Source organism: Peromyscus eremicus, unplaced genomic scaffold (assembly GCF_949786415.1).
Source record: "Peromyscus eremicus unplaced genomic scaffold, PerEre_H2_v1 PerEre#2#chr22_unloc_1, whole genome shotgun sequence".
Taxonomy (NCBI): Eukaryota; Metazoa; Chordata; class Mammalia; order Rodentia; family Cricetidae; genus Peromyscus; species Peromyscus eremicus.
Genome location: NW_026734286.1, coordinates 6,156,702 through 6,183,642, shown reverse-complemented (window position 1 = coordinate 6,183,642; position 26,941 = coordinate 6,156,702). Strand labels below are relative to the sequence as shown.

General features: G+C 59.5%; 4 protein-coding genes across 5 annotated transcripts in view; 2 read left to right on the top strand and 2 right to left on the bottom strand.

Moving 5' to 3' along the window:
* Positions 1-5,873, top strand: part of Ranbp3 (RAN binding protein 3) — a 45,066-nt gene extending 39,193 nt beyond the window's left edge. For both annotated transcript variants that reach the window (XM_059251712.1, XM_059251713.1), the window contains 8 exons: positions 732-835; positions 1,011-1,086; positions 1,816-1,918; positions 2,119-2,228; positions 3,166-3,286; positions 4,202-4,344; positions 4,645-4,837; positions 4,921-5,873. In XM_059251712.1, the coding sequence (XP_059107695.1) occupies positions 732-835; positions 1,011-1,086; positions 1,816-1,918; positions 2,119-2,228; positions 3,166-3,286; positions 4,202-4,344; positions 4,645-4,837; positions 4,921-4,964 (894 nt within the window). In that variant the 3' untranslated portion in view covers positions 4,965-5,873. The remainder of the gene's footprint in view (positions 1-731; positions 836-1,010; positions 1,087-1,815; positions 1,919-2,118; positions 2,229-3,165; positions 3,287-4,201; positions 4,345-4,644; positions 4,838-4,920) is intronic.
* Caps (calcyphosine) lies at positions 5,809-8,194 on the bottom strand. Its single transcript, XM_059251714.1, has 5 exons — positions 7,060-8,194; positions 6,862-6,963; positions 6,603-6,780; positions 6,315-6,521; positions 5,809-6,224 (listed from the first exon to the last, which is right to left on the bottom strand). The coding sequence occupies exons 2-5, from the start codon at positions 6,942-6,944 to the stop codon at positions 6,123-6,125; spliced, it is 570 nt and encodes a 189-aa protein (XP_059107697.1). The 5' UTR covers positions 6,945-6,963; positions 7,060-8,194; the 3' UTR covers positions 5,809-6,122.
* A 1,169-nt stretch (positions 8,195-9,363) lies between these two features.
* On the bottom strand, positions 9,364-11,464 carry Vmac (vimentin type intermediate filament associated coiled-coil protein). Its single transcript, XM_059251993.1, has 2 exons — positions 11,274-11,464; positions 9,364-10,100 (listed from the first exon to the last, which is right to left on the bottom strand). The coding sequence occupies exons 1-2, from the start codon at positions 11,462-11,464 to the stop codon at positions 9,785-9,787; spliced, it is 507 nt and encodes a 168-aa protein (XP_059107976.1). The 3' UTR covers positions 9,364-9,784.
* Positions 11,465-12,306: 842 nt separating this feature from the next.
* On the top strand, positions 12,307-16,691 carry Ndufa11 (NADH:ubiquinone oxidoreductase subunit A11). Its single transcript, XM_059251864.1, has 4 exons — positions 12,307-12,510; positions 15,402-15,494; positions 15,682-15,804; positions 16,534-16,691. Exons 1-4 carry the CDS (start codon positions 12,414-12,416, stop codon positions 16,644-16,646), a joined length of 426 nt encoding a protein of 141 aa, XP_059107847.1. The 5' UTR covers positions 12,307-12,413; the 3' UTR covers positions 16,647-16,691.
* The last annotated feature ends 10,250 nt before the right edge of the window (positions 16,692-26,941 follow it).

Genomic DNA, 26,941 nt, shown 5'->3' with positions numbered 1-26,941 from the left:
CACTCCAGTCCCTAAGGGATGTGGGAAGGAGCCAAGAGACCCGTGACCTTCGGGCACCTCCTTTTTGGGGCTGGGGACCCACCGTGCTCAGGCACAGGACCCCAGGCCCAGCATGGTCTGAAGGCCATCTTTGTGGTGGGGCCCGCTGGCATCCTCAGGATGAAGGCTTCCGTGGGCTCTGTACTTAGCCGTCAAGTGCAGCCATGAGCCAGGATCACGATGTCTTCTAACGCACTGCCACCTCCTCGGTTATTCAGGAGTGCCATTGACATCATGGGTTTAACAACCACGGAGAAGCTGTGGTTGTGGTGGCCATGTGCCCATTGTGTGACTGGCTGTGCTGGGTGCCAGCCGAAAGGCGGTTTCCTGACCCAGTAGAGAGCTCCTAAAGCTCGGCGGTCCTTTCCTGCAGGGTTTTCTTCCCGGCTTGTTTTGAGTGTAGTCCAGATCAGCCTTGAGCCCAGCCTCCTGCAGTGCTGGGGTCTGGGCCCACACCAGACTATTGTCTCTTTAAAACAAGATCTCACTGTGTAGCCCAGGCTAGCCTGAACTCCTAGAGACATCCTGCCTCTCCCTTCCAGTGCTGAGATTAAAGGACTGCGCCACCATGCCCAGCTTGTCTTTGTGTCGTGACTGCTATGTCAGGGGTGGCCGTGCTGGTGGCAGTGGTACTGTGTCCTTGGTGCACTTGTCAGACCGGGCCATGTGAGCAGGTCGCTTCCTCTCCACAGTTAATGAATGAGAATGCTGATGTGGCAGATGTAGACAGCGCTGCACATCCCAGCTCAGAAACACCCACTGCAACCAACTACTTCCTGCAGTACATCAGCTCCAGGTGAGCGCTCTGGTGTACAGATGGGGTCCTCCCTGCAGCATGCACACACCACCGGGACCCTCCATCTGGAGAAGATAGGTCCCCCTGCCTGTGTGTCAGTCTGGGGGTGGGGTGTGCTTCTGTGTGCCTGTGGCGCACATCAGGGTGCCACACTGATGGTGCCACTCCTCTCCAGCGCAGACAACTCGACCCACAGTGCTGACACCTCCAACAAGTTTGTGTTTGGCCAGAACATGAGTGAGCGTGTCTTGGTGAGTGGCCCTGGCGCTGTTACCTCGTGCCTGTTCCCACTTGGGGCACACGGCACGTGGCTGCCATGCTGTCTCCTGTACAGTCAGGACAGGATTCTCAGGTACAGGGATGAGAAAGACCAGCTCACATTTGCTACAGGCTTCGGTTGCCCACAGAGGCTGCAGAGGGCTGGCTTCACCCTTCTTGTCTTTACTCTCCACTGACCTAGGCGTCCCTGTGGCCAGGGCCAGCTGGGATGAACATCAGCTGCCGTACTCGCCCCAAAGCTACACCACTGAGACAGGTGGCCTGTGTCCCTGTCCACAGAACCAGCCATGCCTGCCACTTCTGCAGGACGGGGGCAGCCGGGAGAGCAGGCGCGTGCACACTCCCTGCTTTCCGAACACTTGTAGCCCAGGATGCAGAGCCTAGCATCTCTCGGCCATTTTCTCCTTCCGGTTGGGCATGCAGCCCCACCATGGCATCCACAGACTCTGGTCTTCCCCCCGTTGCCTGGCAAGGTCACCATGTTGCAGCCTCCTCCTGTTGGTCCGCCACAGTGTGTTGTCACAGAACTCCCCTGTGGTCCTGAAAGGAGGGCCTGACTAGGCATGGCTGTTGAGGACAGGCCCCTGCAGGGTGCGCAGGAGTCGGGCCTCCGGGAAGTGCTGAGTGGCCGTCCCTGCTGGGCCTCTCACTCTGTCCTCAGCACCCACAGCAGCTCCGCCCTGGCACGCTTGTTTCCTCAGAGCCCCCCCAAGCTGAATGAAGCCAGTTCAGATGCCAGCAGGGAGACTACGCATGCCCAGTCAGGGTCTGAGCCATCGTCCCAGGAGGCTGCCCCCAAGAAAGGTAGGGCACAGCTCTGCACACACCTCACAGACTCCCACCACCAGGCAGGACAGCTGTGACCCCAGTAGACACGAGAGGTCGGCCTGAAGTGCCCGGGATGGATGGTGGGTGGCCTTGCTCTGCCGACCAGGACAGGACTCCTCAGATCCCTGGGAGTCCCAGGCCTACTGACGCTTCTTTGTTGGGTTCTCTCTATGCAGAGTCACTGGCTGAGTCAGCTGCTGCCTACACGAAGGCTACAGCGTGGACATGCTTCCTGGAGAAGGTGGAGGTCATAACGGGGGAGGAGGCAGAAAGCAACGTGCTGCAGGTGAGACCATGCGTGCTGAGGCAGGGTTGCCAGGAGTGATGCCAGTCTGGGCATAGTGGCGCATGCCAGCACTCAGGAGGCAGAGGCAGGCAGACCTCTGTGAGTTCAAGGCTAGCCTGGGCTACAGAGACAGTGCCAGGCCAACCAGGAACTTTTTTTGCCCCAAGGAAACCAAAATGAGTTGCATAACCATTGTCACAGTTTGACAGGAGGTTTTCAACCGTAAATAAGGCCCCATCCCAGCGAGCTAGCACCCCGGCACCCACGCCTTCCTCATATCTCTGTGTTTCCCAGTTCTGGACGTTTCTTGTGGTGTCCCCCGATGTGTGGAATTTCATCCTGGCTTTGTCACTGAGCTTGGTGTCCTTAGGTCTGTTGTTTCTGTCCCTTGCTGTGACAGGAAGGGCTGCATGGCACCAGGGAGCGGATATGTGGCCTCTTTCTGCTTTGGGACTCTTACAAGCAGTGACACATGCGTGTTTGTGAGGACATTTACTTGCTTTCTGGGTGGGCAATGGAAGGACTGCCATGCTGTGGTCTCCCCCAGCACGGTAGGATGTCCCTGCAGCCAAGCAGCTCATCACAGCACCCAGTGCTCCTTCACTGTGGGAACGAGGTGGCATCTCTGTGTGTTTGGATTTTCCCCTGGTTTACACACTTGAGCAGGGAGCAAGGCTCCGTGGTAGAGCCTAGCATGCAGGAGCCTGGGTTCCATTCCCGGTCCCACAGAAATCAAACCCATAAATAGATGACGGGATAAATAAAGCTGGGCACTGGCCGGCAGCATCCTGGCCATAGCTTGTGGACCTGGTAGCCAGGTGGGAAATCAGATACCCCAGCGTCACTGGTAGCTCTCGACTTGAAGTGGAGCCTGAGCTCTGCGGGGCACAGAGGGCAGGTACTCTTACCCGCTCGCCACCGACCCCGTGTGTTACAGATCCAGTGTAAGCTGTTTGTGTTTGACAAGACCTCACAGTCATGGGTGGAGCGTGGCCGGGGACTTCTCAGGCTCAACGATATGGCGTCGACTGATGACGGCACGTTACAGTCCCGGCTGGGTGAGCACTGGGGAAGTATAGACCCTCCTGGAGGTGGGCTGGGGTCACACCAGACCAGAAGTGTGGTTTCCATAGCTGGGGCAGGGGCATGGCTGTGAGCAGGGCTACCAATCCCCACTGTGAGCCTCCGGCAGCCTGGCAGCAGTAACGCCAGCCTGGGCTTCAGCATGTAACCCCACCTCAGCAAAACCAGAGGACCCAGAGGGTTGTGACCCCTCAGAACAGGGGGCCGCTCAAGCGTCAGAGCTGCCCTCCTCCTGTTCCGGGGACTTTGTGGAAATGGTCTCATTCTGTAGCCCAGGCTGGCCTGGCGTCCACTGCAAGCCTGCCATACCCATGTGTGACCTCTTCCAAAGACAAGGGAGCTTCTTTCTTGTTTGGTTATATTCCCAATAAAAGTCAGCTTAAGCCCAGAATTGGGAGGTGTGGCAGGAGGACTGCTGTAAGTTGAAGGCCAAGCCCAGGCTACTGAGATCCTGCCACCAAAAAAAAAAAAAAAGTTGATGGAAACCTCTGCAGTCCTACTCTTGGCAGTGGCGGTCTGTGACCTGTGAACCTGTGCACACGGGGTAGTTGTGCTTTCTACCCATGGCAGGTAGCAAAGCCACCTTTGTGAGGCTTATTCCTAGAGCCTCAGATGAGCGCCTGGCTTCTGGGTGGGGGACTCTGCAGGCCTGACTGGGTGGGGAGAGTTCGGACCCTCCTCACACATGTGATGGGCTTGGGCTTGGTCCTCAGGTGGGAATGGGTGGTCTCCATCTCAGGAGGGTGCTATGAGAGCGCTCCTGGCCAATTCCAGACCACCCCCCTCCCCACAAGGGCACGGCTCCCCTGGCCCCCCTGGCCCTGCCCTTCCGGACGGACGTGGGCTGTAGGTTGGGGCAGGCGTGTAGCTAAGCGGCCTCCTTGCTGCAGTGATGCGGACCCAGGGCAGCCTGCGGCTCATCCTGAACACAAAGCTGTGGGCACAGATGCAGATGGACAAGGCCAGTGAAAAGAGCATCCGCATCACAGCCACAGATGCCGAGGACCAGGGCGTCAAAGTCTTTCTGATCTCGGTGAGCTCGGGAAGGCTGGGGTGGAGCACTGGCTCAGTGCTGGTCACTGAGCTGATGTCACCAGCAAGGACACACACCTCCCTGGGCAGCTCCTGATAGCCGTGTGGGGCACCATGCTGGCCCCTCTGCTGCACATTGCATGCACAAGGATGAGAGACCCCGCTCCGACCTTACTGTCCGGTCTAACTCCGGGGGCCTTCCAGCACCTGGGGCGGTGGTAGGCCCTTGTCGGAGAAGTCGGCTGGCCAGGCCAGCGTGGCTGCCGGCCACACGCTGCCACCTGACACACTGTCTCCCCAGGCCAGCTCCAAGGACACTGGCCAGCTGTACGCAGCACTGCACCACCGCATCCTGGCACTGCGGAGCCGTGCGGAGCAGGAGCAGGAGGCCAAGGTACCCGCACCTGAGCCAGGAGCCCCCCGGGCCGCCGAGGAGGAAGACAGTGATGAGGATGCAGTGCTGACTCCCTCAGGGGTCACTCCCTCGGGAGCCGGTGAGCAGCATGGGACCTGTGGGAGGGACCCAGCTGTCCGTGGTGGCTGTGTGCTGGCTCTGAGGGACCTGCTCTTCCCACAGGCCCAGGTGACGAAGGGGATGGCCAGACTCCTGGGAGCACATAGCAGCAGCGGAGCCACTGCGTCAGGCTGCTGCTTTGTCGTCTGTCCGCTGCCCGTCCCTCCCTGCAGGCCGCGTCATGGTGGTGTCTATTGCTGGGGTGGCCACAGGCTGGATCCGCGTGTCCCCTCTGCAGCAGACGGGGATGCCAGGATGTGGCTTGGGACTCAGACCTCATCATATTGATGAGCAGAAAGAACGCTCCCCGCCCTCCTCCTCCGATCGAAACGGCACATTGACACTTGTCACCGCTTCCGCTGGCTCAGACCTGGCCTGGCCACCCAGTCTTGTGGTGGCCGTCTCTCCTCCTCGGGCAGCAGCAGTTCAAACTCCGGGCTCAGCATTCTGTTGAGAGCACCTGCCGCCCGCTGGCTTCCGGCTCTGCCGGGTCCATGTGGCCAACGCCTCTCGTTGATTCTGATGACGGGGCTCTCACGGGCCTGGATGAAGCTGCTCATGGGCTGAGCTGACTCGTCCCTGTGGGTGGCGCCCGGCCCCCACAGCGAACCCCTAAGTTTGGGCCTGAGAACACCTGTCTAGACAAAGGTGACGGGCCCCAGGAGGGTTCTTGCACTCTGGCTCACCCACACCACCTGGGCCTCCTTAAGCAGGTACCCAGCGCAGCACGGCCCTGGGGTAACTGACCATCGAGGGCCCCTGAGAGGCAAAGGCCCTGCGGAGGGCCTGTCCTCGGCGGAAGACGACGCCCCCACCCGTGGACTTTGTGGTTCCATCTCTGGCCAGGGAGCCAGCAAGGACACCAGAGGCTGCCTGGCAGATGGGTCACACTCTGCTTACAGCCTTAGCCAGCCAGTGACAAGTGACTCCAGACGTCGCCCATGTGTTTTGGAACATTTATGTAAGATTGTCATATGAAATGTATTTGAGAACTGCATTAAAACTTTTAACTAAAACCCTGGCCTTCTGTGCACCTGGCAGCCAGATGAGCTGGGTGTGGCCATGGGGGCCCCTGCTGGGGTCAGTGGTGAATCCAGGCCTGCGGGTGCCCCTGCAGGAGACCTGGTCCAGCCGGTTCTTCAGCCTCCCTTCTCACACATTCCCCTCCCTGTGTCTAGTTGGGGCCCCGGACAGTGGTAACAGGGTAGCCGGTGGGTCAGGGAACTAGGCTAAGGGCAGCTGCCAGGCAGGTGAGGGCCGTCATGTCAGAGGCGCCAGGCACTGCTCACCATGGCCACGAACTCTGAGTCTGTGTCCATCGAAGCGCTGAGTCCGCTGTAGTAGTCTTGGAACTCAGCTAGTGTGACCTGTGGGGGGCACGCTGTGAGGGGGTGCACGCTGTGAGGGGGACCCAGGCCAGGCGTGCTGCCCCTGTGGGAGGGACCAAGTGAACACACCTGCCCATCCTTCTCCAGTGTGTCAAAGTTGTCGAGGAATTGGTGGAGGGCTTCATCCTCCGTCCACTCTCCGCTGCGCACCTTGGGGTGAGCCCGGCCACTGTATACGCCTCGCACGTCATCCACAGTCACCACACCATCGCCAGTGCGGTCCAGCTTGGCAAAGGCAGCTGCGACGATAGCTTCCCGGGCTTGGGACATGGGGGGCTGTGGGAGGGGACAGTGATTGAGGAGCGAGTGCTGGGACTCCTCACCAGCCGCTCCCTCGGCCTCTGAGGCCAGCCTCACCCGTAGTGCCCGCAGGAACTCCTCCAGGTCCAGCGTCCCGCTGCCATCACGGTCCCAGCGCTTGCACAGCACCTCCGCCTCGGCCTCCCCCACCTCCAGCCCCAGCTGTCCCAGGCCCTGCCTCAGCTCCCCTGCATCCAGGGAGCGGCTGTCATCCTTGTCCAGGCGGCGGAAAAACCTGGGGATCAAGATGGGGCTACATGGATGGGGGCTGCCCGGGCCAGAAGGCGTGGCAAGCACTGGGGGGGGGGGGGCTCACCTGGCCAGGCCCTGGATGCCCAAGGCCCCTCGGGTCAGACACTGAGCCCTCAGCCTCTCCATGGTGGCGTTCACGGTGTCCATTGTGAGTGCAAATGAACAGCTGCAGAGCACAGCACTCCCAGTGAGTTCCCGTACTCAGCTGGCCTGGCATAGAGCGGGTGATGCCACACGGCCCAAGAATACCCCAACCACTCACCTGGCTTGCCTGTGTCCCTAAGTCTTGCCTGTGGAGCTCCAGGGAGGTCTGTGCGTCCTGCCTGGCACAGCTGTTGCTAGGCAGTATGGCTCTGGGGACTGGGAGGCGCCCAGCTGTAACTCTTTCTATGTCAAGCACATTAGCCAGCCTAGAAGGGCAGGCGCTGTGAGTCCACGGCGGCTTCAAGCCTGACTGGAGACTTGGGGCGCACAGCTGTCCCACTCTTGACTACATGGGATAGCCCGGCCAAATCGAGTCGAGGGCTGGTTGGACATGGTGGCACAGGCTTATCACCTCAGCTCCCCAGCTGTTTGGACTTGAGGTGGGGACACAGCTGAAAGTCTGAAGCCAAGCTGGGCTGCAGACTGGAACTTCATTAAAAAATAAAACCCGGGGCCTGGTGGTACACGGCTGTAGTCCCAATGCGCAGGAGATGGAGGGGCAGGAGTTCGAGGCTACGAGACTGTCTCCAAGTCCAAAGAAAAATTATCCATGGGTTTGCAAGCCAACCAGTGTCATGATTCAGTTCATGAGAAACTGAAGTGACATTTTGCTACCCAAATGGATGGCCTGTTGTGCTCAACACACTGGCGAGTAGCAGGAAAATAGCTCATTGTTTTCAGTTTGGGGTTCTGGGTATGGAACCCAGAGCCTTGGCAAGCCAGGCAAATAGTGCTAAGTCACTCCCCAGGCACCATTGCTTTTCTATAGACAAACGTAAAACAGGATTAAGAGTTGCTGGGAGTGTTCCTTTCCACGGTGCAGGGGTAGAAACCGGGGTCTAATCCACGGCCCAAGACAAGGCCGGGAGTAAACCTCAGCGTCACAACTTACCTACCCCTAGAGTCCCCAGGGATGTGCGGGGGGCGTGGTCAGGGTGGAGCCCCACCCCCTAGAGTCCCTAGAGGGGCTGGGGGCTTGTCAGGAGTGGAGCCTGTCTAGACTCCCCCAGGGATGGGGGCGTGGTCAGGAGTGAAGCCCCGCCTATAACCCTCCAGTGAGGGCCTGAGAATGTGGTCAGAGTGGAGCCCCTGCCTAGTAGGGGACTGGAAGGCGGGACTTGGGTAATGGGAGTTTCAATATGCTCCTTGTCCCCTAAATTGGAAGTGGCTTTGGGCTTGTACGCAGAGCAGTTTCCCTTCACTTTGGCCTGAGTTTCCTCAACTGTCACTGGGAACAGCCTGTGCACTGAGCTGCAGGGCGCCTGACTCCACCCCACTCGGATGTAAAAACCGTCCAAGGAGGCCCGCAGTGTCCTACTCAGTCCCCACAACAGGAAAAACAGCAGCCCAGGCTTAGAAATAACTGGTTTATTCTAGTGCAGACAGGCCCTAGCCCGCCTCCCCTGTACAAACAACTCCCTTCTCCCCTCTGTCTCCTCTGCTGAGGGTCCCAGACAGGAAGTCAGCACCGTCCGGGGTTCAGGGACCAGCTGGCTAGAGCCCCTTCCGGTTGGAGCAGCCCCTAACTTCCCTCCTGGTGGCTGCTCAAGGGCAATTCCTTGAGCTTGGGGACCGTGAAACTCAACAGACCAACCACTGGTTGCAGTGGTGTGTGGGGACCCTTTGTCTCACTGCCGTAACAAAGGCAACACACCCTCACCTTGGTGGGTCAGGGGCAGCATTGAAACCAGGAGTTAAAAAATAGATTCTCTTACGGTATCAAAAGGACACTTGCTACAAAAACACCATTGTCCCCAGAACAGGCACTGATGTAGACAGGAGGCAGGAGGACCAGAAGTTCAAAGCCAGCCCAAGCTATATAAAAAGTTAGAGGCCAGCCTGGGCTACACAAGACTATGTCTCAAAAAGCCAAACCATCACAGTGGAGGGCGGCAACCAGGCTGTAGGAATAACTACAGGGACGCTGGTCAGAGGCCCTCTGGAAGGGGGCATCTGAGAAACCTGAGTGTCATGGGGAAAGCACAGAGGCACAGGGGACAGACCGTGCAGAGGCCCTGAGGCAAAGCCTGAGGTTTTCATGTGGTGTCTTGACCGGCCTGCTCTCCCCAGAGAGAAATTAAACAGACCCAGGACAATGACTTGTCTTCTTACACAGAAGCAACAGAATGTGAAATAAAGAGGAGATTCTGCCCTGGATGAGGGATAAGAGTGAAAAGGGGATCACATCAGCGGGGCTGGTGGCTCACACCCATATTCAAAGCACTTGGGAGGACTGTGGGTCCCAGGGAAGCCTAGGCTATGGAGGGAGACCCCATCTCATAGCAAAAATAAAAACAAAAAGCCCAAAGAAGACAGGGCCTGGTGGTGGGTACCTGTCATCCCAGCAGAGCTCAATTCACCCTCCTGGGATAGCAAGTTAGAGGCCAGCCTAGGCTCTGTGGAACCGTCTCAAACAGGAAACAGCACAGCTTCAGAGTCAAACTGAGATGAGGGGGTCAGACTCCCATTACTTCACCAGCGCTGGGACGGCAGGTGTCCGTCTGTCAGGCTGCCACCACGCCTGTGCATGATAGGTGGGGGGCTCTACCCCTGAGCCACCGCCCCAGGCTTCTTTATTTTGGGAATTATTCAAAATCAACTGAATGTAGCGGATACCCCAAACACTGGGGGAAAAAACTGTTTTAAATGAGATCTTGGCCTTTCACTTGTTTAGATGTTTAGATGGGATCCCAGTAATGTCCCAGGTCCCCTCCGGGACACTGGTGATGTCCAGGGCTCTGGGCCTTGGCCGCACATTCTGAGATCTGAACCGCCAGGGCAGCTCACACAGTGGTCCCAAACACGGCAGGCTGAAGCTTGTCCTGGCCCTCCTCCCCAGTGCTGTTGCTCAGGGGAGGGCCAGGCCCATCGGGAAGTAGCTGGCCCTGGTTGCTGGCCAGCCAGGGGCCCAGTCGCTCAGCCTCCTCCAGGGCGGCCAGCAGCCCAGCCAGGGGTGGTCGCCGGCGAGCGATGTCCTGCAGCAAGTCAGCCCGGGGCTGCAGCTGCTGGATCATCTGGTCCCTCTGGTCCACTGCGGCCTGCAGACTGCGGACGGCAGCTTCAGAGCTCAGAAGCTGCTCTTGGAGGGCAGAAATCTCCCTGGTGAGGGGGCCAGAGGAGGTAGTTAGGACTGGGGGTGGAGGGTCTGCACTACCTACGCTGCAACCCTCAGAGGCTCCCTAGGTCCCTCCTCCACTGCCTTTTATTTGCATGCTTGTATGCATGTTCACGCGCCCACATGGAAGCTGGGGTACAGCCTGCAAGAGTTGGTTCCCTCCTTATATCCCATGGGATAAAATTCTTCATCTTTTTGTTTTGTTTTTCAAGACAGGGTTTGTCTGTGTAGTTCTGGCTGCCCTGGAACTCTTACTGTAGACCAGGCTGGCCTGGAACTCATGGAGATCCTCCTGCCTCTGCCTCCCATTCTTAGTGGCAAGTGAGTGCCCTTACCCACAAAGCCATCTCCATTGCATTGGTAAAGGACCCCAACCCCACAGTATGCCTGGAGCCAGGGTTCATCCCTAGCACACCTGTCATCCCAGCACTCCCGAGGTGGAGGCAGAAGGATCAGGAGTTGAAGGTTATCCTTGGCTAACAGTGCCTTCAAGGCCAGCCTTGGGGGGGGGGGGGCGGGGACAAACCAAACCGGGGCTGTGATGGCGCACGCCTTTAACCTCAGAACTTGGGAGGCAGAAGCAGACGGATCTCAGTGAGTTTTAGGCCAGTGTGGTCTACAAAGAGAATCCCAGGACAGCGGAAACCCTGTCTCGAAACACCAAACCAAACCAAAACAATGCCAGTTTTGTGTCTCCTTCAGTAGGACTTCCTCGTGGCCCAAAATGGTTGCCACAGCTCTGACTACTCTATAATGTGCTCTGACATCAAGGCCTCGGGTGCTCTGTGCCTCTGTCTACCGCTGTGGCTCCTACCCAGCAGCCCCTGGGACATGCTCTTCCCTCCCCATCTCCTCCGATCCTCAGGCAGCACAAAACTCTCAGGGCGGGCAGTACAACGGGATTAGGCCTTGCGGGACAGCTGGCCCCGTTTGAACAGTTTGAGACACTCATGTAGCCCAGGCTGTACTCCTAACTCCCCCTGTAATCGAGGTTGGACTCGAACTCCTGTTCTTCCAGCCTCAGACTCCTCAGTGCTGCGATGCCAGGCACGTACAGCTCTGGAGATCTTTGCTCCTGGTTCCCAGCCCTTGCCGCCCGCCTCCTCCGCGAAGTCTGCCGGGGTTCCCCCGCCCCCCCCCCCTCCCCAGGGCCTCACCGGTCCTTGGCGCGGCCCAGCTCGTCCAGGGCGGCGCGCAGCTGCTGGTCGTGGCGGGCCAGGCGCTCGGCCTGCGCGCGCACCGTGCGCTCCGCCGCCTGCAGCCGCGTCTCCAGCTCCGCCGCGCGCCGGTGCACGGCCGCCAGGTGCGCGTTCGCCTCCCGGATCTGCAGCGCGGGCGGCGCAGACATGATCGCCGGCCGCCGCGCAGGCCCCGCCCCACCCCGCCCGGCCCCGCCCAGCGCGCGGGGAGGCCCCGCCCACAAACCCACCCCCTCTGGCGCCATCCTCTCAGGCTGCGGCCGCGTTCATTTAAACCCTCTCGCGGCCCCGCCCTACCCCGAAGCTGACGTCGTGGCCACGCCCCCCAAGGAAGCCACGTGCCTTCCCCTTGGACTCTCGCTATTGGACACGTTTCTACGAGGGGCAGACCTAAATGCGGCCACGCCCCTCAGGCGCCTTTCAGGGTGTGCTTCTGTTTGGCTACGCCTCCGAGCCCTGCGAGGACTTGGACCAGCGCAGAATAGGCCTTGATATCCGTCAATTACGATCCTCGCCCTACGATTGGTCTCTTTGCCGATAATCCCCGCCGCCCAGCCTGGCCACGCCCCTAAATAGTCGCACGCGGTTCTGATTGAGAATGCGCAAATAACCACACCCCGCACTCATTCTGGATCCCTGAGCTCTAGCTAATCCAGTGGAGTCCCGCCTCTGCACTGCGATTGGTGGACCCCCTGTCAATCTCGCGCATCCTGTACTGCAATTGGTCGGCAACCTGTCAATCCCTTGGATGATGGGCTTGACATTCTCTATGCTAGGAACGCCGTCTTAGCTGGGACGGGCTGCGTTTTTCTTCCTCGACAGCGGTGAGCCTCAGTTTACCATCCATTCCAGGAGTGAAGTCATGGGTGTCCCTGCCTAGATCCGCTCGTGGGCACGCGCGCGGCAACAGTTCCTACGGCGTGAACGAAGACGTCCACGCCCAACCCGCTCCGCGTGCATGCGCACAGGCTGTGTCTTTGTCCGCGGCGCTCAATAAAGTTGCGCGCTGGAAGCCTCGCGAGAGTTGGCCTTGCCGGCTGCCCTTGAGCTCGCCGCGGCGCGGAAGGGTGTGCGGGGCGCGCACGGCCGGGCAGAGCCATGGCCCAGCTGCTCCTGCGGGCCTACGATGAGATCCCCGACGGCACCCAGTGCCACCGCAAGACCTACATCACCACTGCGTTAGGCGGCCTGGTTGGTGAGCGCGGGCCCGAGGGCGGAGGGCACGCGGAGGGCAGGGGTACAGCGGGACAGGGCCCTAAGGTGCAGGAGCTTGGGATTTTGCGGGGAGTAGACCCGTTTGCGCGCTGCCCCCTGGGACTTCAAGGGGTCAAAGGTCATCACCGGGGCGCAGAACCCGCAGAAATCGTGAAGGTCTTTCTAGGGTTGTGGGGTGCTCGGGTCATTCGAGGTGTGGAAGGTAAGTTCTCGTGTAGCCGAGGATGGCCCTGAGCTCCTGGTCCTCGCCTCAGCCTCCCAAGTGCCGGGATGACAGGGCTACACCGGCTTAGCCTCCGGAAGATGTTTTGTTATTGTTATTATTTGTGTCTGTCTTGAGGTTTTTCGGACAGGGTCCCACCGTGCATCCTAGGCTGGCCTCGAACTCAGAGTCACCTGCCCCTGCCTCCCGAGCTCTGGGGTCAAAGGCGAGCGCCACCACAGGAGATAGTCATTTATTTATTTATTTATATTTCTTTCTTGGTTTTTCCGAGACAGGGTTTCTCTGTGTAGCTTGGCGCCTGAGATATTTATTTATTTACTATTATTTTGAGACAAGATCTCCCTGTGTAGCCCTGGCTGTCCTGAAATTCAAAGAAATCCTCCTGCCTCGGCCTCCGGGCGGTGGGGGCGCACGCCTTTAATCCCGGCACTCGGAGGCAGAGGCAGGAGGATCTCTGTGAGTTCGAGGCCAGCCTGGTCTACAGAGTGAGATCCAGGAAAGGCGCAAAGCTACACAGAGAAACCCTGTCTCGAAAAACAAAACAAAAGCATGCACCACCATGGGTACCTACTTCTGGAAGATTCCTGATGGGACACACTTGTTAGGAATGTCAGACATCTTTTTGGGGTGCCATGGGGTCACGTTGGGCATTTGGAACTCTCACAGTGCACCCTTAAGTCCTCCATTCATTCATTCATTCACTCACTGTGCACCCTCCAGGTCTCATTCATTCATGCATTCACAGTGTATCCACAGGCCTCATTCATTCACTCACTCTGCACCCTCCAGACCTCATTCATGCATTCACAGTGTATCCACAGGCCTCATTCATTCACTCACTCTGCACCCTCCAGACCTCATTCATGCATTCACAGTGTATCCACAGGCCTCATTCATTCATTCACTCACTCTGCACCCTCCAGACCTCATTCATGCATTCAGTGTGTCCACAGGTCTCATTCATTCATGCATTCACAGTGTATCCACAGGCCTCATTCATGCATTCAGTGTGTCCACAGGCCTCATTCACAAGTGTACGCCAAGGCTTTGCTCCCACCAGGCAAGTGCTGGTGATGATTGGGGGAACTTTCGTTTGTTTGTTTTAGTTTTGTTGTTGTGGGGGTCTCTGTACATTGTCCTGCAACTTGTTCTGTAGACCAACCAGGATGGCCTTGAACTCACGGAGATCCTCCTGCCTCTGCCGGGATTAAAGGCGTGCACCACCACTATCTGGCCATAGATTTTGGGGATTTTGAAACTGACACAACATTGGTGTTGGAGCTGGAGGATGAGCATGTGTACTGTGGGGCCGGGCTGGAGTCTGTCTCAGGTAGATGCTGAGCGTAAGAGGGCCCTTGCCGGAAGCACTGTGCTGGGGAGCCACTGAGGGAGGAGGTGGGAGTTGTGGCTACCCTAGCAGTCTTTCCTGTATGCCACCTCCATTGTCCCCAGGCTTCTCATCCCCCCCGGGAGGGGGGACACTTGTTTCCTGTCTGGCTCCCCTAAGGGGACATTGCAGGAGGGCAGTGAACCTACCTTCCCAAGAGGTCTAACAACTTGGGGAACTCGTGAATGAATGAGGCCTTGCAGGCTCTCAGTGAGTGGATGAATGAATGAATTCCTGCCTTGCGGCATAGCACCCGTTAGGAGTGGGTGGCTGGTGGGCACAGCTGCTCCTGGAGGCTCCCATGCTGTGGGTGGTGCTGAGGCTTGGCCCTGCCTGTGCCGGGCTGTCGGAGTCGCCCTAGGGGCAGCAGCTAGAGAAGGGGGTCAGTCTGTGACCACTGGCTCATGATGTGGTCGGTGAAATCACCAGGGTCCCTGTGGCCAGGCCTGCCCTTCAGCCCAGCACTCGGCTCCTTATCTTTGAGGCTCCACTGGGGTCCTCAGTCTGTGTTGGGACTGAGACTCCAGATCTGTAGGTGCTCAGGGCTCAGCTGGGAACTCAGCAGGAAGGGCGTGTGTAGTGTATCCCCTAAGGCTGGAGGATGGTTGAGAGGCAAGACCCACTGACCCATGGCCAGCTGTACCAGGCTGGTGGCTCTGCCTCTGGGGTCGCTTCACCTTTTGTGAAAGGGAGTAGCAGGGCAGAGTCCATCCAGCCTGGAGTGACGATGGCCCTTGTCATCAGTCTCCCAGTAGTAGGAAACCTGTGTCTGCTGCTCCAGGGAACTATGGGTGGTGGACTGGGGTTGCCCTGACATCCACCCCGTCCTGGGCTCCTGGCTCAGCACCCACCCGGCCTCGGCTGAGTTATAAAACCATGGTGGGAAGTATGAAATACAGGGCAGCAAGGGGGTGGCGGAGTGGAAAAGCTGACCCACGGTGTGGCAGCAGGTGGGCGTGGGAGGAATGGAGCCAGCCAGGTGTGGGGACACGTCTGGGCCAAGCCGCCGGCACGTGGAAGGTCTGGCATCTCTTGAGCCCGATGGCTGCCAAGCTGGATTAGGCCCAGTTCCCAACCCCTTGGAAAATATGGCCTTTGATGGGAGCGGAGGAGGCGCTGTGATGACTGCGCAGTTGACGGCACGAGGCCCTGGGTCAGGGAAAGGCAAGAGGTGGCCCGGACCCCGGCCTAGCAGCAGTGGCCCTGGGTTCGATTCCTGTTGTATCCCGGCAGCCTTCACCCTCTCTCTCTCCCCCCACAGGCGCAATAGGCTCAGCGTACAGCGTCGTGCTCAACCCCGCAGACACCCACCTGGGAGCAGTGGCCAGGGCTGGCCGGTACACGTTCACTGCGGGTGAGCTAGCTGAACTAGCGTCCCAGCGTCCTCGGTGATGGGCAGCTCCTGGGGGGGGGTGCCAGGAGACCGACCCTGGGAGGGGCTCAGAAGGCAGAGAGTGGTGGCACCCAGCTTTGTCTGCGCAGGGCAAGCAGGTGCTAGCGCACACTTCCTCAGTTTCCCCAACCGCCATGGCTCCTTACAGCTGCCGTCGGAGCTATGTTTGGTCTCGCCACATGTGCCAGTGCCCAGATCCGCGAGAAGCCAGACGACCCCCTGAACTACTTCATCGGGGGCTGCACCGCGGGCCTGACCCTGGGAGCGCGTGGTGAGTGACCACCTCCTGGGTAGACCCCTGATCTCTTCAGCCTCCTCACTCTTTGTCCCACGCAAGACAGAGGCTGTGGCTGCCATTTAGGCCCCGGGGCTCTGGGACAGGCCCACGTGCTGCAGGCCCAGGCCTGACCTCACCCTGCCCTGGCTGCTGCAGTGTGCCAGGCTCTGTCCTGCCCCACGGCCTTCGACAGGCTGTGCCTTCCACCCAAATGTCATGCCCCCCTCCCCATGGATATCTGAGGGGTGACCCCTGACTGCCCTGCCCCTGCCACCCCGTGTCGCAGATTGTCAGTGACTGTCTCCTGGGTGGGAGGAGCCGGGGCCCTGCAGAGCACTACCCTGCCCGTCCCTCTACCGTTTGGATGTGGACACTGGGATTGATGCAGCCATCCCTTCCCAGTTGGGGCCTCGTGAGGTCTGGGTTTGATCCACAGCCCATCTTTGACTGGGCTCAGCCCTAGGCTACCTCCTCATACTCTGTGTGGTCCTTGGGGTCTGGCCAGGGAAGAGCCATGCTGCCCCTCCATTTAACTATGGGGAAAGGCTGGAGTGGGTGATAGTTGGTACAGGATAGCCTGGCCTTGGTTTCCCCACTTCCAACACCCCCCTGCTGTGCTGTTAGAGGTCCCTGAAGAAGCCTAGTCCTGTCAAACCCCACCCCCTTGGGAGGTTCCAGAGTCGCACCTAGAGCACCCCGTGCTAATGCCATCCTTCTCCACAGCTCACAGCTATGGGACTGCAGCTGTTGGCTGCGTGTACATGGGCACCGCGGCAACCCTGTTTAAGATTGGCAAGCTGGAAGGCTGGGAATACTTTTCTAGTCCTAAGGTGTGAGCAGAACCCCCGTGGCGAATAAACACTGTGTGTCCCTTTGCCTACCTGTCCTGGAGGCTTGCTTGCGGCCATGTGCCGGCAGTGTGTGTGCATACGTGTGTTCGTGTGTGTGTGTGTGTGTGTGTGTGTGTGTGTGTGTGTGTGTGCGCACGTACATGCAGATGAGATGACAAAGGTCCAGGCCTGCACTGGACAGACACACAGAGTTCAGAGGCAGCCAGGGAGAAGACTAGAAGACCGCACACGCCTGCCCACTGGCCCAGCATGGGTGTGCCGAGGCCACTGACCTGGCCCTGCCGTGGAGGAGCTGCCCACTGGGGCCAGAGGGAGCTGGGGTTGAGAGCTGCGTTGACACAATTCACGTTCCCACGGCCAGCCACCAGCGCGTGGAAGCCTGGCCACCCCCACACTCAGGTTGCCGGCACCCCCTCCCAGGCCTGCCCCCAAAGCCAACAACTTCTGGAAAACACACTGGGCCCACACACCGGTTACTCCAAGTTCCTGGGCAGTGGAGCAGAGAGTCCTGGATGGGCTGACCTGTCTGTCATGCAGGCTGCCACAAGCACCAGGCCCAGGGTGGAGCCTGTCCGCCCGGCCAGGGGACACAGGGCCCAAGCCCTGCCTTGCAGGGTCCTTGCCCAGTACCTGACAGCCCCATGATTTAGGTGGCCCCGGAATGCTGGCGACGCCCGGCGCAGCACTGGCTGAACTTCCTGGCAACCGTGGAGGAGGCGGCGGGCTCCAGCAGGCCACAGCAGCTGTAAATCAAGCTCTGTGTCCTGCCTGAGGAGCTGCTGGGCCTGGGCACTCGCCACTGGGGGGCCGCATCTCCTGCCCTCCTGGAGGTCCAGACTAGCATGCGTCCCCTGCCTCTGCAGCCCCAGGTGCCATCTCAGGGTCCATTCCACGGCTGTTTGAGCTGGACTTGGGGCTCCTGAGAAAGGATGGGGATACCCTGAGATGTACAAAGTACACAGAGCTCAGCCCCCAGAAAGCTGCAGTTCAGATGCTCTCTGGCTTTGAAGGCTGGGCTCCTGGCTGTGTCTCTTCTTAACACTGGCAAGGACCATCGGCTCTGCTCCAGCAAACGGGAAGAATGACTTCCCTCTGTCACAGCAGGTCCCTACGGCTTCCTGGGTTTGGATGTGTCCCCACCGAAGTCTGAATGGATCAGGATGGCCACTTGGAAATGCACTCCTGTAACTTTAGACCACCATGGTACCATTTTCCTCCCCTTCCATCCTCTGCCTGAGTGCCAGGGACAGAAGGGGTTCCACCGGACCTGGCACAGTGCTGCCCTGCCCACTGGTCACTATTGCATCGTCCCCAGGCCTGAGGAGGGGGCATTCAAAGCCAATGCTTTCTGCTTCCCCTCTTGTCTTCCAGGGTGCTGCTGGCTCAGCACACCGCCCACCCAGCCCTTTCTGGGCTAGCTGCCAGGGCTAGAGTGGCCTGCCAGGCCCCCCGCCTGCAGTCCAGACCCCCAGAAAGGGGCAGGATGGGGTGGCTGCTCACCGGGCTCCAGGGAGCCCCAAACCCAGGCCCCATTGGCCATAAACATTTACTAGCCAGTGAGGGGCTGACGTCACCCCCACACAGAGGCCCCCATCCGGAATGTCCTGCAGCCTCCCGTGTGGAGCAGTGGGGACCATCAAGACAGGCTCTCTGAAAGCCTGGAAGAGAAGGTCATCCTTGGGCCAGAGCAGGTGCTGGGGGTGCTGGGACATACCCTTTCGTAGAATACACCCCACCAACATACGTGGGCACAGAGACAAGAACTGTGGCCTGGCCACGTGTAGCCCAGTGGTGTCTGCTGGTAAACCACAAAAGCATCATCAGCAGGGCACAAGGGTTGAACTGTGGCTCGGGACTCTCACCTCTACCCACAGCCCTCTGCCTTAGGACCAAGGCCCAAGTCGTCCCTGCAGCCCACAGTGTCTGCTCCGCTCTCTTCCTCTCTCCTCCCTCTTTGTCCCTTGCTCCCTCTGCTCCAGCTACACAGGCCTTCTCCATGCTCCAGCATGCCAGCTCCATCCAGCCCCGGGCCTTTGCACATGGCGAGCCCACTCTGCCCCGGGGCCTTTGCACATGGCGAGCCCTCTCTGCCCCGGGGCCTTTGCACATGGCGAACCCTCTCTGCCCCGGGGCCTTTGCACATGGCGAGCCCTCTCTGCCCCGGGGCCTTTGCACATGGCGAGCCCACTCTGCCCAGTGGCTCTTCCCCAGTTGGCGCCTACAGCTTCTGTGTGTCTCCTGGTTCTCAGCTGAAGTGTCCCTCCCATGGGTGTGTGGAGCCGGGCTCTGCCGGCTACACCAGTGGTTCTGCCCCAGCGCCCAAGCTCAAATAATGACACACGGAGTGACTGAGTGAGTGGGGCTCAGGATACCTGGCGGCCACGGTGGGTGAGCCAGGAGAGGCCTGAGCTGCTCATCTCGGATGTGGGCTTGGCCCAGGGTCCCGCCTTACCCAGCAGTGAGAGAAATGAGCAAGTGAGACGGAAAGGGCCAGAACAGTGCCAGGGACACGTGGCCCTGGGCACATGGCTGACAGCACACTCCTCAGGCCGCTCACAGCCACCTGTTAACCCCAGCTGCAGGGAACCTGTGGGCACCTGCATGCACACCACACCACCACACCACACCACACGTGTAATTGAAGATAATAAAGATAGGTCTTCAAGGAAAAACACAAGGGGAAAGGCGCTTGCTGAGCCTGGTGCCCCGGGTTCGATCCCTGAAGCCCACACGGTTGGGAGCAGAGACCAGACTCCTGCAGGTTGTCCCCTGACCTTGGCACAAAGCACACGGAATGAATCAACGTGGTTTTCAAGGGCCAGGGCATGTGGGAGTCTGGGTCCTGCAGGACGGTAGCCTGGCCAGGGTGGGCGGCCAGGGCCTGAGTCCACAAGGTGGGAGTGGGTCTGTGAGGCGGGATTGGGCAGCTGTGAACATGGGACAGGCCAAGGTGTGTCCCCCACAGAGCAGGCCGAGGGCACAGCACGCCAAGGCCCTGGGGTCCATCAGCCAGGGGTGGAACACACCTGCCATCCCAGCACAGGAGATGGAGTCAGGAGGGTCCCCTGTTGCAGTGACTTTAAGGCTAGCCTGGGCTATAGGAAACCCTGTTCTGAAAAAGAAAAGATCAAAGGAAAAACATGAAAATGTCATCTTAGTAAAGCCCCCCTGGGAGGGGGCAGCACCAGCCCACCAACCAGAGGGAGTCATTGTCAACAGGGAAACTGAGGCACAGAACAGCCCCCTTTCCCAGGCCCTCTCTGAAGCAAGCCGTCCCCCACCCCCATCGGCCCACACAAACCCAGGGCTTCCCAGAAGTGCTGGGTGGTCGGCTGGAGCCTGGGAGGGGTGGGGGTGTGGGCTCTGACCCTGAACCTGAGCAGGGAAGGTGTGAGCCAGGGCGTGGGCGTGGGGGGGGGCTTTCGGCCCACACGGAGGGGCCCAGCCTCCCCGGGGCCTGCCTGGCTGGAAACCTGTAGACCCCACTCATTAAAGAAGCAGAAAGCTGAAATGGCTTGTCTTTATGTGTCTAAAATGTGCTTTACGGTTCTTTTTTTTTTTATAGGTAAAACAGACTCGAGCTACCCCGAAGGTTCCTAAGCTGCTGAGAACAGACCTCAGCATCACCGCACACACACCACCGTCTCGGGGGCCACCAGTCCGGTGTCCCCTTTCTGCTCCTGGCTGCTTTGTGTTTCCTTTCCTCAGCCCTATCCCCATTCCAGCCTGGCACAGGGAGACCCACCTGCTCTTTTTAATGGCAGTATACTATTCTGGCCCCCTTGAGCATGCTCTCCTGCACCCTCATTAAAGCCACATCCTGGGGGGCTGCCCTGTGCCCACACCCTGTAAAGTGCTAATTAGGGAGCAGGTTTCCAGTTTACAGAGAAACTGAGCCACAAGGATAAAGTTCCCGTAAATCGCCGTCCTTGTTCCTTTGTCCACGCAGGTCCCCAGCTTTCACGAGTGGGGACGTTTGTTGTCACTGATGGTTAGTGTCAATACCTGTCAGAAACCCAGGCCTGACCCAGAGCCTGTGGGTGTGGGTGGTGGGAAATATCCTCACCCTAAAATCCTTGGTGTCCCCACAGCCCAGCATCCTCCCAGCCTTTCAAAGTGGCTCCTTTCACCCCGCCTTGTCCATTTAAAGGGCTCCTCTAGTCTTGGTGCCCGCGGGCCCCTTGTTTAGACCTGCATAATATTCCATTTTCCGGATGTATCACCGTCCGTTCCGTCCACCCAGGGAAGGACATGCAGATACTGTCGTCACCATTGTTCATGCTCTTGCTCTTTGAAACCCAGTCTCACCGTGTGGCTAAAACTCACCATCCTCCTGCCTCCACCTCCAGGCGAGATGCCACGTGTGTGCCACCAATGAATGCCCAGCCTGAAGGACATCCTGCTTGCATGCAAATCCCAAGTGGTTTAACAAACATCCGGGTTTGGTGTGGACACAAGTTTTCACCTCCTTTGGGTAAATACTCAGAGTGTGACTGTGATCCTGTGGTCAGGGCACATGAGCTTGTGGGGAATCGCCACTGTCCTCCCCGGCGGCGGCGGCGGCAGGGCGCCCGTGGCCTCAGGCTGTTGGCAGTGTCCGCCCTTGTGGCCTCTCGAGCTTGGCCTGTTACTTGAGGCCCGCGGAAGCACATGAGTGTTTTATGCCATTTTAGGGACAAGACAAGGCTCAGAGGTGGATAGTCACATTCCTAAAGTCACACAGTAAACAGAACGCCAGGATATCTGACTGGCACCACAGGGCTTCTGCCCACTGAGTACCCTCATACCCAGACATCCATGAATAACGGGTGTTGAAGCATGTGTAGGAGTTTGCAGAAGAGGGAAGGGTGAGAAACAGCATGGGAGATGGATCTGAGGACAGAAAGGAACGGCTGGCTGCTCAGGAGCGCCCTGGGTGCCTTTCACGTCCCCAGCATAGCTGTGAAGATCCAAATGCCACAGCTGTCACATTCAGCTTCACTCGGGGCCACAGCAGCCTCTTTGGCAACTAGGGGTCCAAGACCTGGTCCCCACCAGGGTGGTCTGGGGACAGCTAAAGGCCATCTCTGGTCTCTCAACGTTAAAGGAAACTATGTGAGGGTGGGGAGGGGGCGTGGACACTTCCGGTCCCAGACTGGTCCTCTGAGGGTGGTTAGGGGCTCCCTTCCTTCTGACCCCCATTATCCAGCCACCAGCTGCAGGAGTGGACCCCCCTCCTGCCCCCCACGCCATCCTGCCCCCCACGCCATCCTACCCCCCCTCCTGCCCCCCACGCCATCCTGCCCCCCCCTCCTGCCCCCCTCCTGCCCCCCCCGCCCTCCTGCCCTCCCTCCTGCCCCCCCCGCCCTCCTGCCCCCCCTCCTGCCCCCCTCCTGCCCCCCATGCCCTCCTGCCCCCCACGCCATCCTGCCCCCCCTCCTGCCCCCCTCCTGCCCCCCACGCCCTCCTGCCCCCCTCCTGCCCCCCCCCCCGCCCTCCTGCCCCCCTCCAGCCCCGCCACCCCTATTAAGAATAAATCAGCAGCAGTGTGGAGAGGCCATGGCGGACAGGCCGGGGTGAGGCCGCTGTCCCCTCCCACGCAGCTGCTCGCCGAGGCACCTGGAAAGCCCATCAGCGGCCCTGACCGACATCTCGGGGCCCCCTGAGCGGCTCTCACTGAACGCCCCAAGGCCTGCTCTTCTGTTTCCAGACAGGCTCAAGCCACAGCGCCCAGGCCGGCCTCAGCCTCCCGTCGGGATGGCAGGCATCTGACACCCGGCTCGGGCCTTCCCTAAGCCTGGTGACTGCAGGAGCCGCAGCGGCCTGACTTGGAGGAGGAACAGAGGGCGCGGGCCTGTCTGCCGAAGGAGGTAACTGTGTGCGCACGGGAGCAGGCCTGCTCTGTGACACAGCCTCTACATCCTTCTCCAGGCGACCTGGAGCCACAGCAGAGGAAACTTAGGGACCCTGGCAGAGCAGAGGCCCACCGCATCTCTGGGAATTTGCCCAGGAAACCCAAAGCCGCTGAGCTTCAAGTTCAGAGGTGGAGCCCCCCCTAGAATCCCCCAGTGAGGGGCTAGGGGCGTGGTCAGGGTGGAGCCCCGCCTAGAATCCCCCAGTGAGGGGCGGGGGCGTGGTCAGGGTGGAGCCCCACCTAGAATCCCCCAGTGAGGGGCTGGGGGCGTGGTCAGGGTGGAGCCCCGCCTAGAATCCCCCAGTGAGGGGCTGGGGGCGTGGTCAGGGTGGAGCCCCGCCTAGAATCCCCGAGTGAGGGCTGGGGGCGTGGTCAGGGCGGAGCCCCGCCTAGAATCCCCAGGGAGGGGCTGGGGGCGTGGTCAGGGTGGAGCCCCCCTAGAATCCCCGAGTGAGGGCTGGGGGCGTGGTCAGGGTGAAGCCCCGCCTAGAATCCCCCAGTGAGGGGCTAGGGGCGTGGTCAGGGTGGAACCCCGCCTAGAATCCCCAGGGAGGGGCTGTGGGCGTGGTCAGGGTGAAGCCCCGCCTAGAATCCCCCAGTGAGGGGCTAGGGGCGTGGTCAGGGTGGAGCCCCGCCTAGAATCCCCCAGTGAGGGGCTGGGGGCGTGGTCAGGGTGGAGCCCTGCCTAGAATCGCCCAGTGAGGGTCTGGGGGCGTGGTCAGGGGGTGGAGCCCCGCCTAGAATCCCCAGTGAGGGGCTGGGGGCGTGGTCAGGGGGTGGAGCCCCGCCTAGAATCCCCAGTGAGGGGCTGGGGGTGTGGTCAGGGTGGAGCCCCGCCTAGAATCCCCCAGTGAAGGGATGGGGGCGTGGTCAGGGTGGAGCCCCGCCTAGAATCCCCCAGTGAGGGGCTGGAGGCGTGGTCAGGGTGGAGCCCCGCCCAGAATCCCCCCAGTGAGGGGCGGGGGCGTGGTCAGGGGCGGGTCCCTGGAGGCCCTGGGTTCCTCCTCTGCTGAAAAGTCGCTCCAGCAGGGCGGAGGGCCCTGTGCCTCCCCAGGTCCCATTACTCTGGTTCTCCAGCCTTCAGGGAGCTGTCAAAGGCGAGGCTGCAGCCTACGGACCCTGGATCGAATTCAGGCTCTGCCACTTTGTGCGCCCATGTGACTCTGAGCCCATTACTGTCTCTATGCCTCAGTTTCCCTGTCTGTCAAATGGAAATAACAGGTCAGCAATAGCTGTACGGACACCGGGTGGCTTGGTAGATGACACTGATTTATGCTGGTGTCTGGCCCGCCACACAGCGCGCTGCTTAAGGGCCCCGCCAGGCCCCGGCCTCCCTCCTGGCCGGCGGGGAGGGGCCGAGCGGGAAACAGGCTAATTTTAGTTCTGATGACACCCCCCTGGCTGCCAGCCTTGTGCAAACATCCCCAGCCAAGCTGGAGGTTCAAAGCGTCCCCCACCCCCAGCCCGCCTCGGAAAGACGCTGTTTATTCATTCTTGTTGGCCCAGCCTGCCTGTGCCTGCCACCCAGGACTCTGTCCAGAACCCGTGTCCCCACCGTGTCACCCCGGGGGCCCAGCTCTCCCGAGGCCGCTGCAAGGCCCAGAGTCCGTCCGTCCGTCCCAGCCCACTCAGATGCTGTCCCTTTGGGGACCTGCGGGTCCAGGTAGTGCCCCACGGGTCTGGGGGAAGAGTCTGTCAGGCGGGGAAGATTTGGAATCGAGCTTAGGCTGCCCGTGCATTCATTCATTCATTCACCCATTCATTCGTTCAGTGTACTTCCAATTCTGTCAGGGGACACTCTAGTTGCCAACGACAGAGACAAAGGAGCGAGAAGGGCAGGCTAGACTAAATGATGGACTAGGATGCAGCCCCGAGGAGGAGCACACACTGGGGAGCGCGAGAGCATAGTTTCCCTTTGTAAATCTGGTCTCAGGGAGCCCAGGCTGGCCTCCAGCTTGCTCTGTAGCTGAGGATGGCCCCTGGGGCCCCATGCATGGCCGGTGAGTGCTCTATCCACTGAGCCTCGGCCCCCTGAAGAAACGTGAAGCTTCACTGTGCTGCGTGTTGGGGCCTGAGCAAATGTCCTGGGGTCAGAAGACAAGAAGCAGAGGGTCCTGGGAGGGTCGGAGCGGAGGCTGGCCTCAGACGCAGCTCCTCTCCCATTCTGACAGTAAGTCTCGGCCCTGTCACCATGCCGACTTGGGAGGGGACAGGGCAGAGGACAGCAGCTCAGCTGCTGAGTCTCAGTAGCTGGCAGGTGGATTCCAGCTGTAAACGAGGGCTTCCGGAACACGCTGAGAGTCCAGGGAGGGGAAATTATGGCTCTCTAGAGAATGCTAATGGGATGGTAGGGCGGACGGGGACAAATTCCAGAGTGTCTTCAGCACGTGGCATCTCCATACGCTCCCGTGGCGCTGGGCCTGTTGCCCAGGTTGTTAACATGACATTCTAGCTTTTTTTTCTTTTACCCGAGTGTGGGACAGGTGTCCTAGAAAAAGCAAGTCCCCCAAATAAAAGCCCTGGAAAAAAAAAACTGTGCTTTTTAACCTCTTCCTCACAGCCTAGCTGTTTTTCCTTCTGGCAAATTCTTGACTTTTTTTTTTTTAACTTTTCAAACCACCACACTTCGACTCCCCAAAACCTGCCGGAGAGAATGGCTCCTTTGTTCTGGCCCTGCACAGTCTCTGGAATTTTCTCTGCCAGCCGCCCTGCACCTACAAGGTCTTGTTTCTTCTCACACTCTTTGGCAAGGGGCTCCCCCCCCAACCCCCGCGCCTTTTTTTTTTTATTTATTTAATTTCTTCCCTCTACTTGACAAAAGATGGCCTGGTGACATTTATTTCCAGAAATTGGAAATCAAGCGTACCTGGCCCGCCTCTTCGCCCACCACAAGCTGAAACTTAAGCTGTGTGAACCCAGCGGGGTTGGGGTGCCAGGGCAGGCAGACCCCGACGTGCCAGGGGCCCCCGGGGTGAGGACAGGCCGGGGGCGGGTGACGAGGCCATGCCAGGTTTCTGTCACCTGGATTTTCCCCGACTCCGGCTGCATTCCGCCGCCCCCAGTCCCGGAGCCATGGGAGGCAGGGAGAGGCTGAGCTCCTATTTATTTATTTATTTATTTATTTATTTATTTATTTATTTATTTATTTATTGAGACAGGGTCTTTACATAACCCTGGCTGTCCTGGAACTCACAGAGATCCTCCTGCCTCTGCCTCCTGAGTGCTGGGACCAAAGACGTACTCCACCACTGCCCACCCAGCCAGGCCAAGTTCTTAACAGTAATTCTAGAGCGGACACAGAGACGGTGTTTCCGGCTCATGCGCACAATTCTGTAGGAAGATGTGTGAAGACCTTTCAGGTCCGTGGATGGATAATTACGAAGCCCCCACCCCCACAGATGGCGCTGGCACGGGCTCTGTTTCTGTTTGCAGACTAGGCAGGGTACGGTTCAGAGAAGAGCTGGGACTACCCAATGCCCCACAGCTTCCAGAGACAGGTCCGTACCCCAAAGTCCAGAGACCTGAGTTCAGATGGATGTGGATTTCAGCACAGATCTGCCTGTTTGGGGCTTCAGGGTTAGGACTGTGAATGAGGATTTCTGGAATGTTCTAGAACGCTCTGGTCTGGGGGGATTGCTACTCTCAAGAATGACTAGGGAGCCGGGTGGGGGTAACCCACACCTTTAATCCCAGCACTCGAGAGGCAGAGGCAGGAGGATCTCTGTGAATTCGAGGCCAGCCTGGTCTACAGCATGAGTTCCAGGACAGCCAGGGCTACACAGCGAGACCCTAAAACAAACAAATTAAAAACAAAAACAACGCTCGGGGAGAATGGGTTAGGGTGGGTAGTGGTGAATTTCAGGTGCTCTCTGGGCCTCAGTTTCCCCGCCTTCACAGTGGACACACAGGGAAGCCAGAGGTACATTTTCACCTGGCCCAGGTGGAAAGCCAGAAGGAGCCCCCGACAGCCGACAACGTGGGGGGCCTGGGGTGCGCTGACAAGCCCACCAGTGACCCCGGGCCCGAGTCAGCTCCTGTGTACCCAGGGCTCCCGAGCCACACCCACACAGCACACCTGGCTCTGGGCGTGCAAGGAGGGGCCCAGGAGGCCACGACTAGGGGTTGCTTGAACAGCAGGGAAAGAGCAGGTTCTGGGTCCACGGGGGCCGGGCATGGGCCTGAGAGTCCTGTACCCCCACACCCTGAATCACAGGGTGGTGAACGTTCCCCAGCCTGGGAGCAGACCCCTCGGCTATTGCAGCCCCCGAGGTCTCAGGAATCAAAGTCCCATCAGGCTTGTAAGCTTGGGCTGAGGGAGGCTCTTGGGGGCCTGATGAGAGCCAAGACCCTCAGCTGGTCCTGAGCTGAGGAAGGAACTTCCAGGGAC

What these genes read in the sequence shown, in the direction of transcription:
- Caps (XM_059251714.1), bottom strand. Translation starts at nt 6,944, where the DNA reads ATGGACACCGTGAACGCCACCATGGAGAGGCTGAGGGCTCAGTGTCTG. An exon ending in GGCATCCAGGGCCTGGCCAG is followed by an intron (nt 6,781 to 6,861) that starts GTGAGCCCCCCC and finishes CTTGATCCCCAG; the next exon opens with GTTTTTCCGCCGCCTGGACA. An exon ending in AGTTCCTGCGGGCACTACGG is followed by an intron (nt 6,522 to 6,602) that starts GTGAGGCTGGCC and finishes CCCCTCCCACAG; the next exon opens with CCCCCCATGTCCCAAGCCCG.
- Vmac (XM_059251993.1), bottom strand. Translation starts at nt 11,464, where the DNA reads ATGTCTGCGCCGCCCGCGCTGCAGATCCGGGAGGCGAACGCGCACCTG. An exon ending in CTGGGCCGCGCCAAGGACCG is followed by an intron (nt 10,101 to 11,273) that starts GTGAGGCCCTGG and finishes CCCCCTCACCAG; the next exon opens with GGAGATTTCTGCCCTCCAAG.
- Ndufa11 (XM_059251864.1), top strand. Translation starts at nt 12,414, where the DNA reads ATGGCCCAGCTGCTCCTGCGGGCCTACGATGAGATCCCCGACGGCACC. An exon ending in CCGGTACACGTTCACTGCGG is followed by an intron (nt 15,495 to 15,681) that starts GTGAGCTAGCTG and finishes GGCTCCTTACAG; the next exon opens with CTGCCGTCGGAGCTATGTTT. An exon ending in CCTGACCCTGGGAGCGCGTG is followed by an intron (nt 15,805 to 16,533) that starts GTGAGTGACCAC and finishes CCTTCTCCACAG; the next exon opens with CTCACAGCTATGGGACTGCA.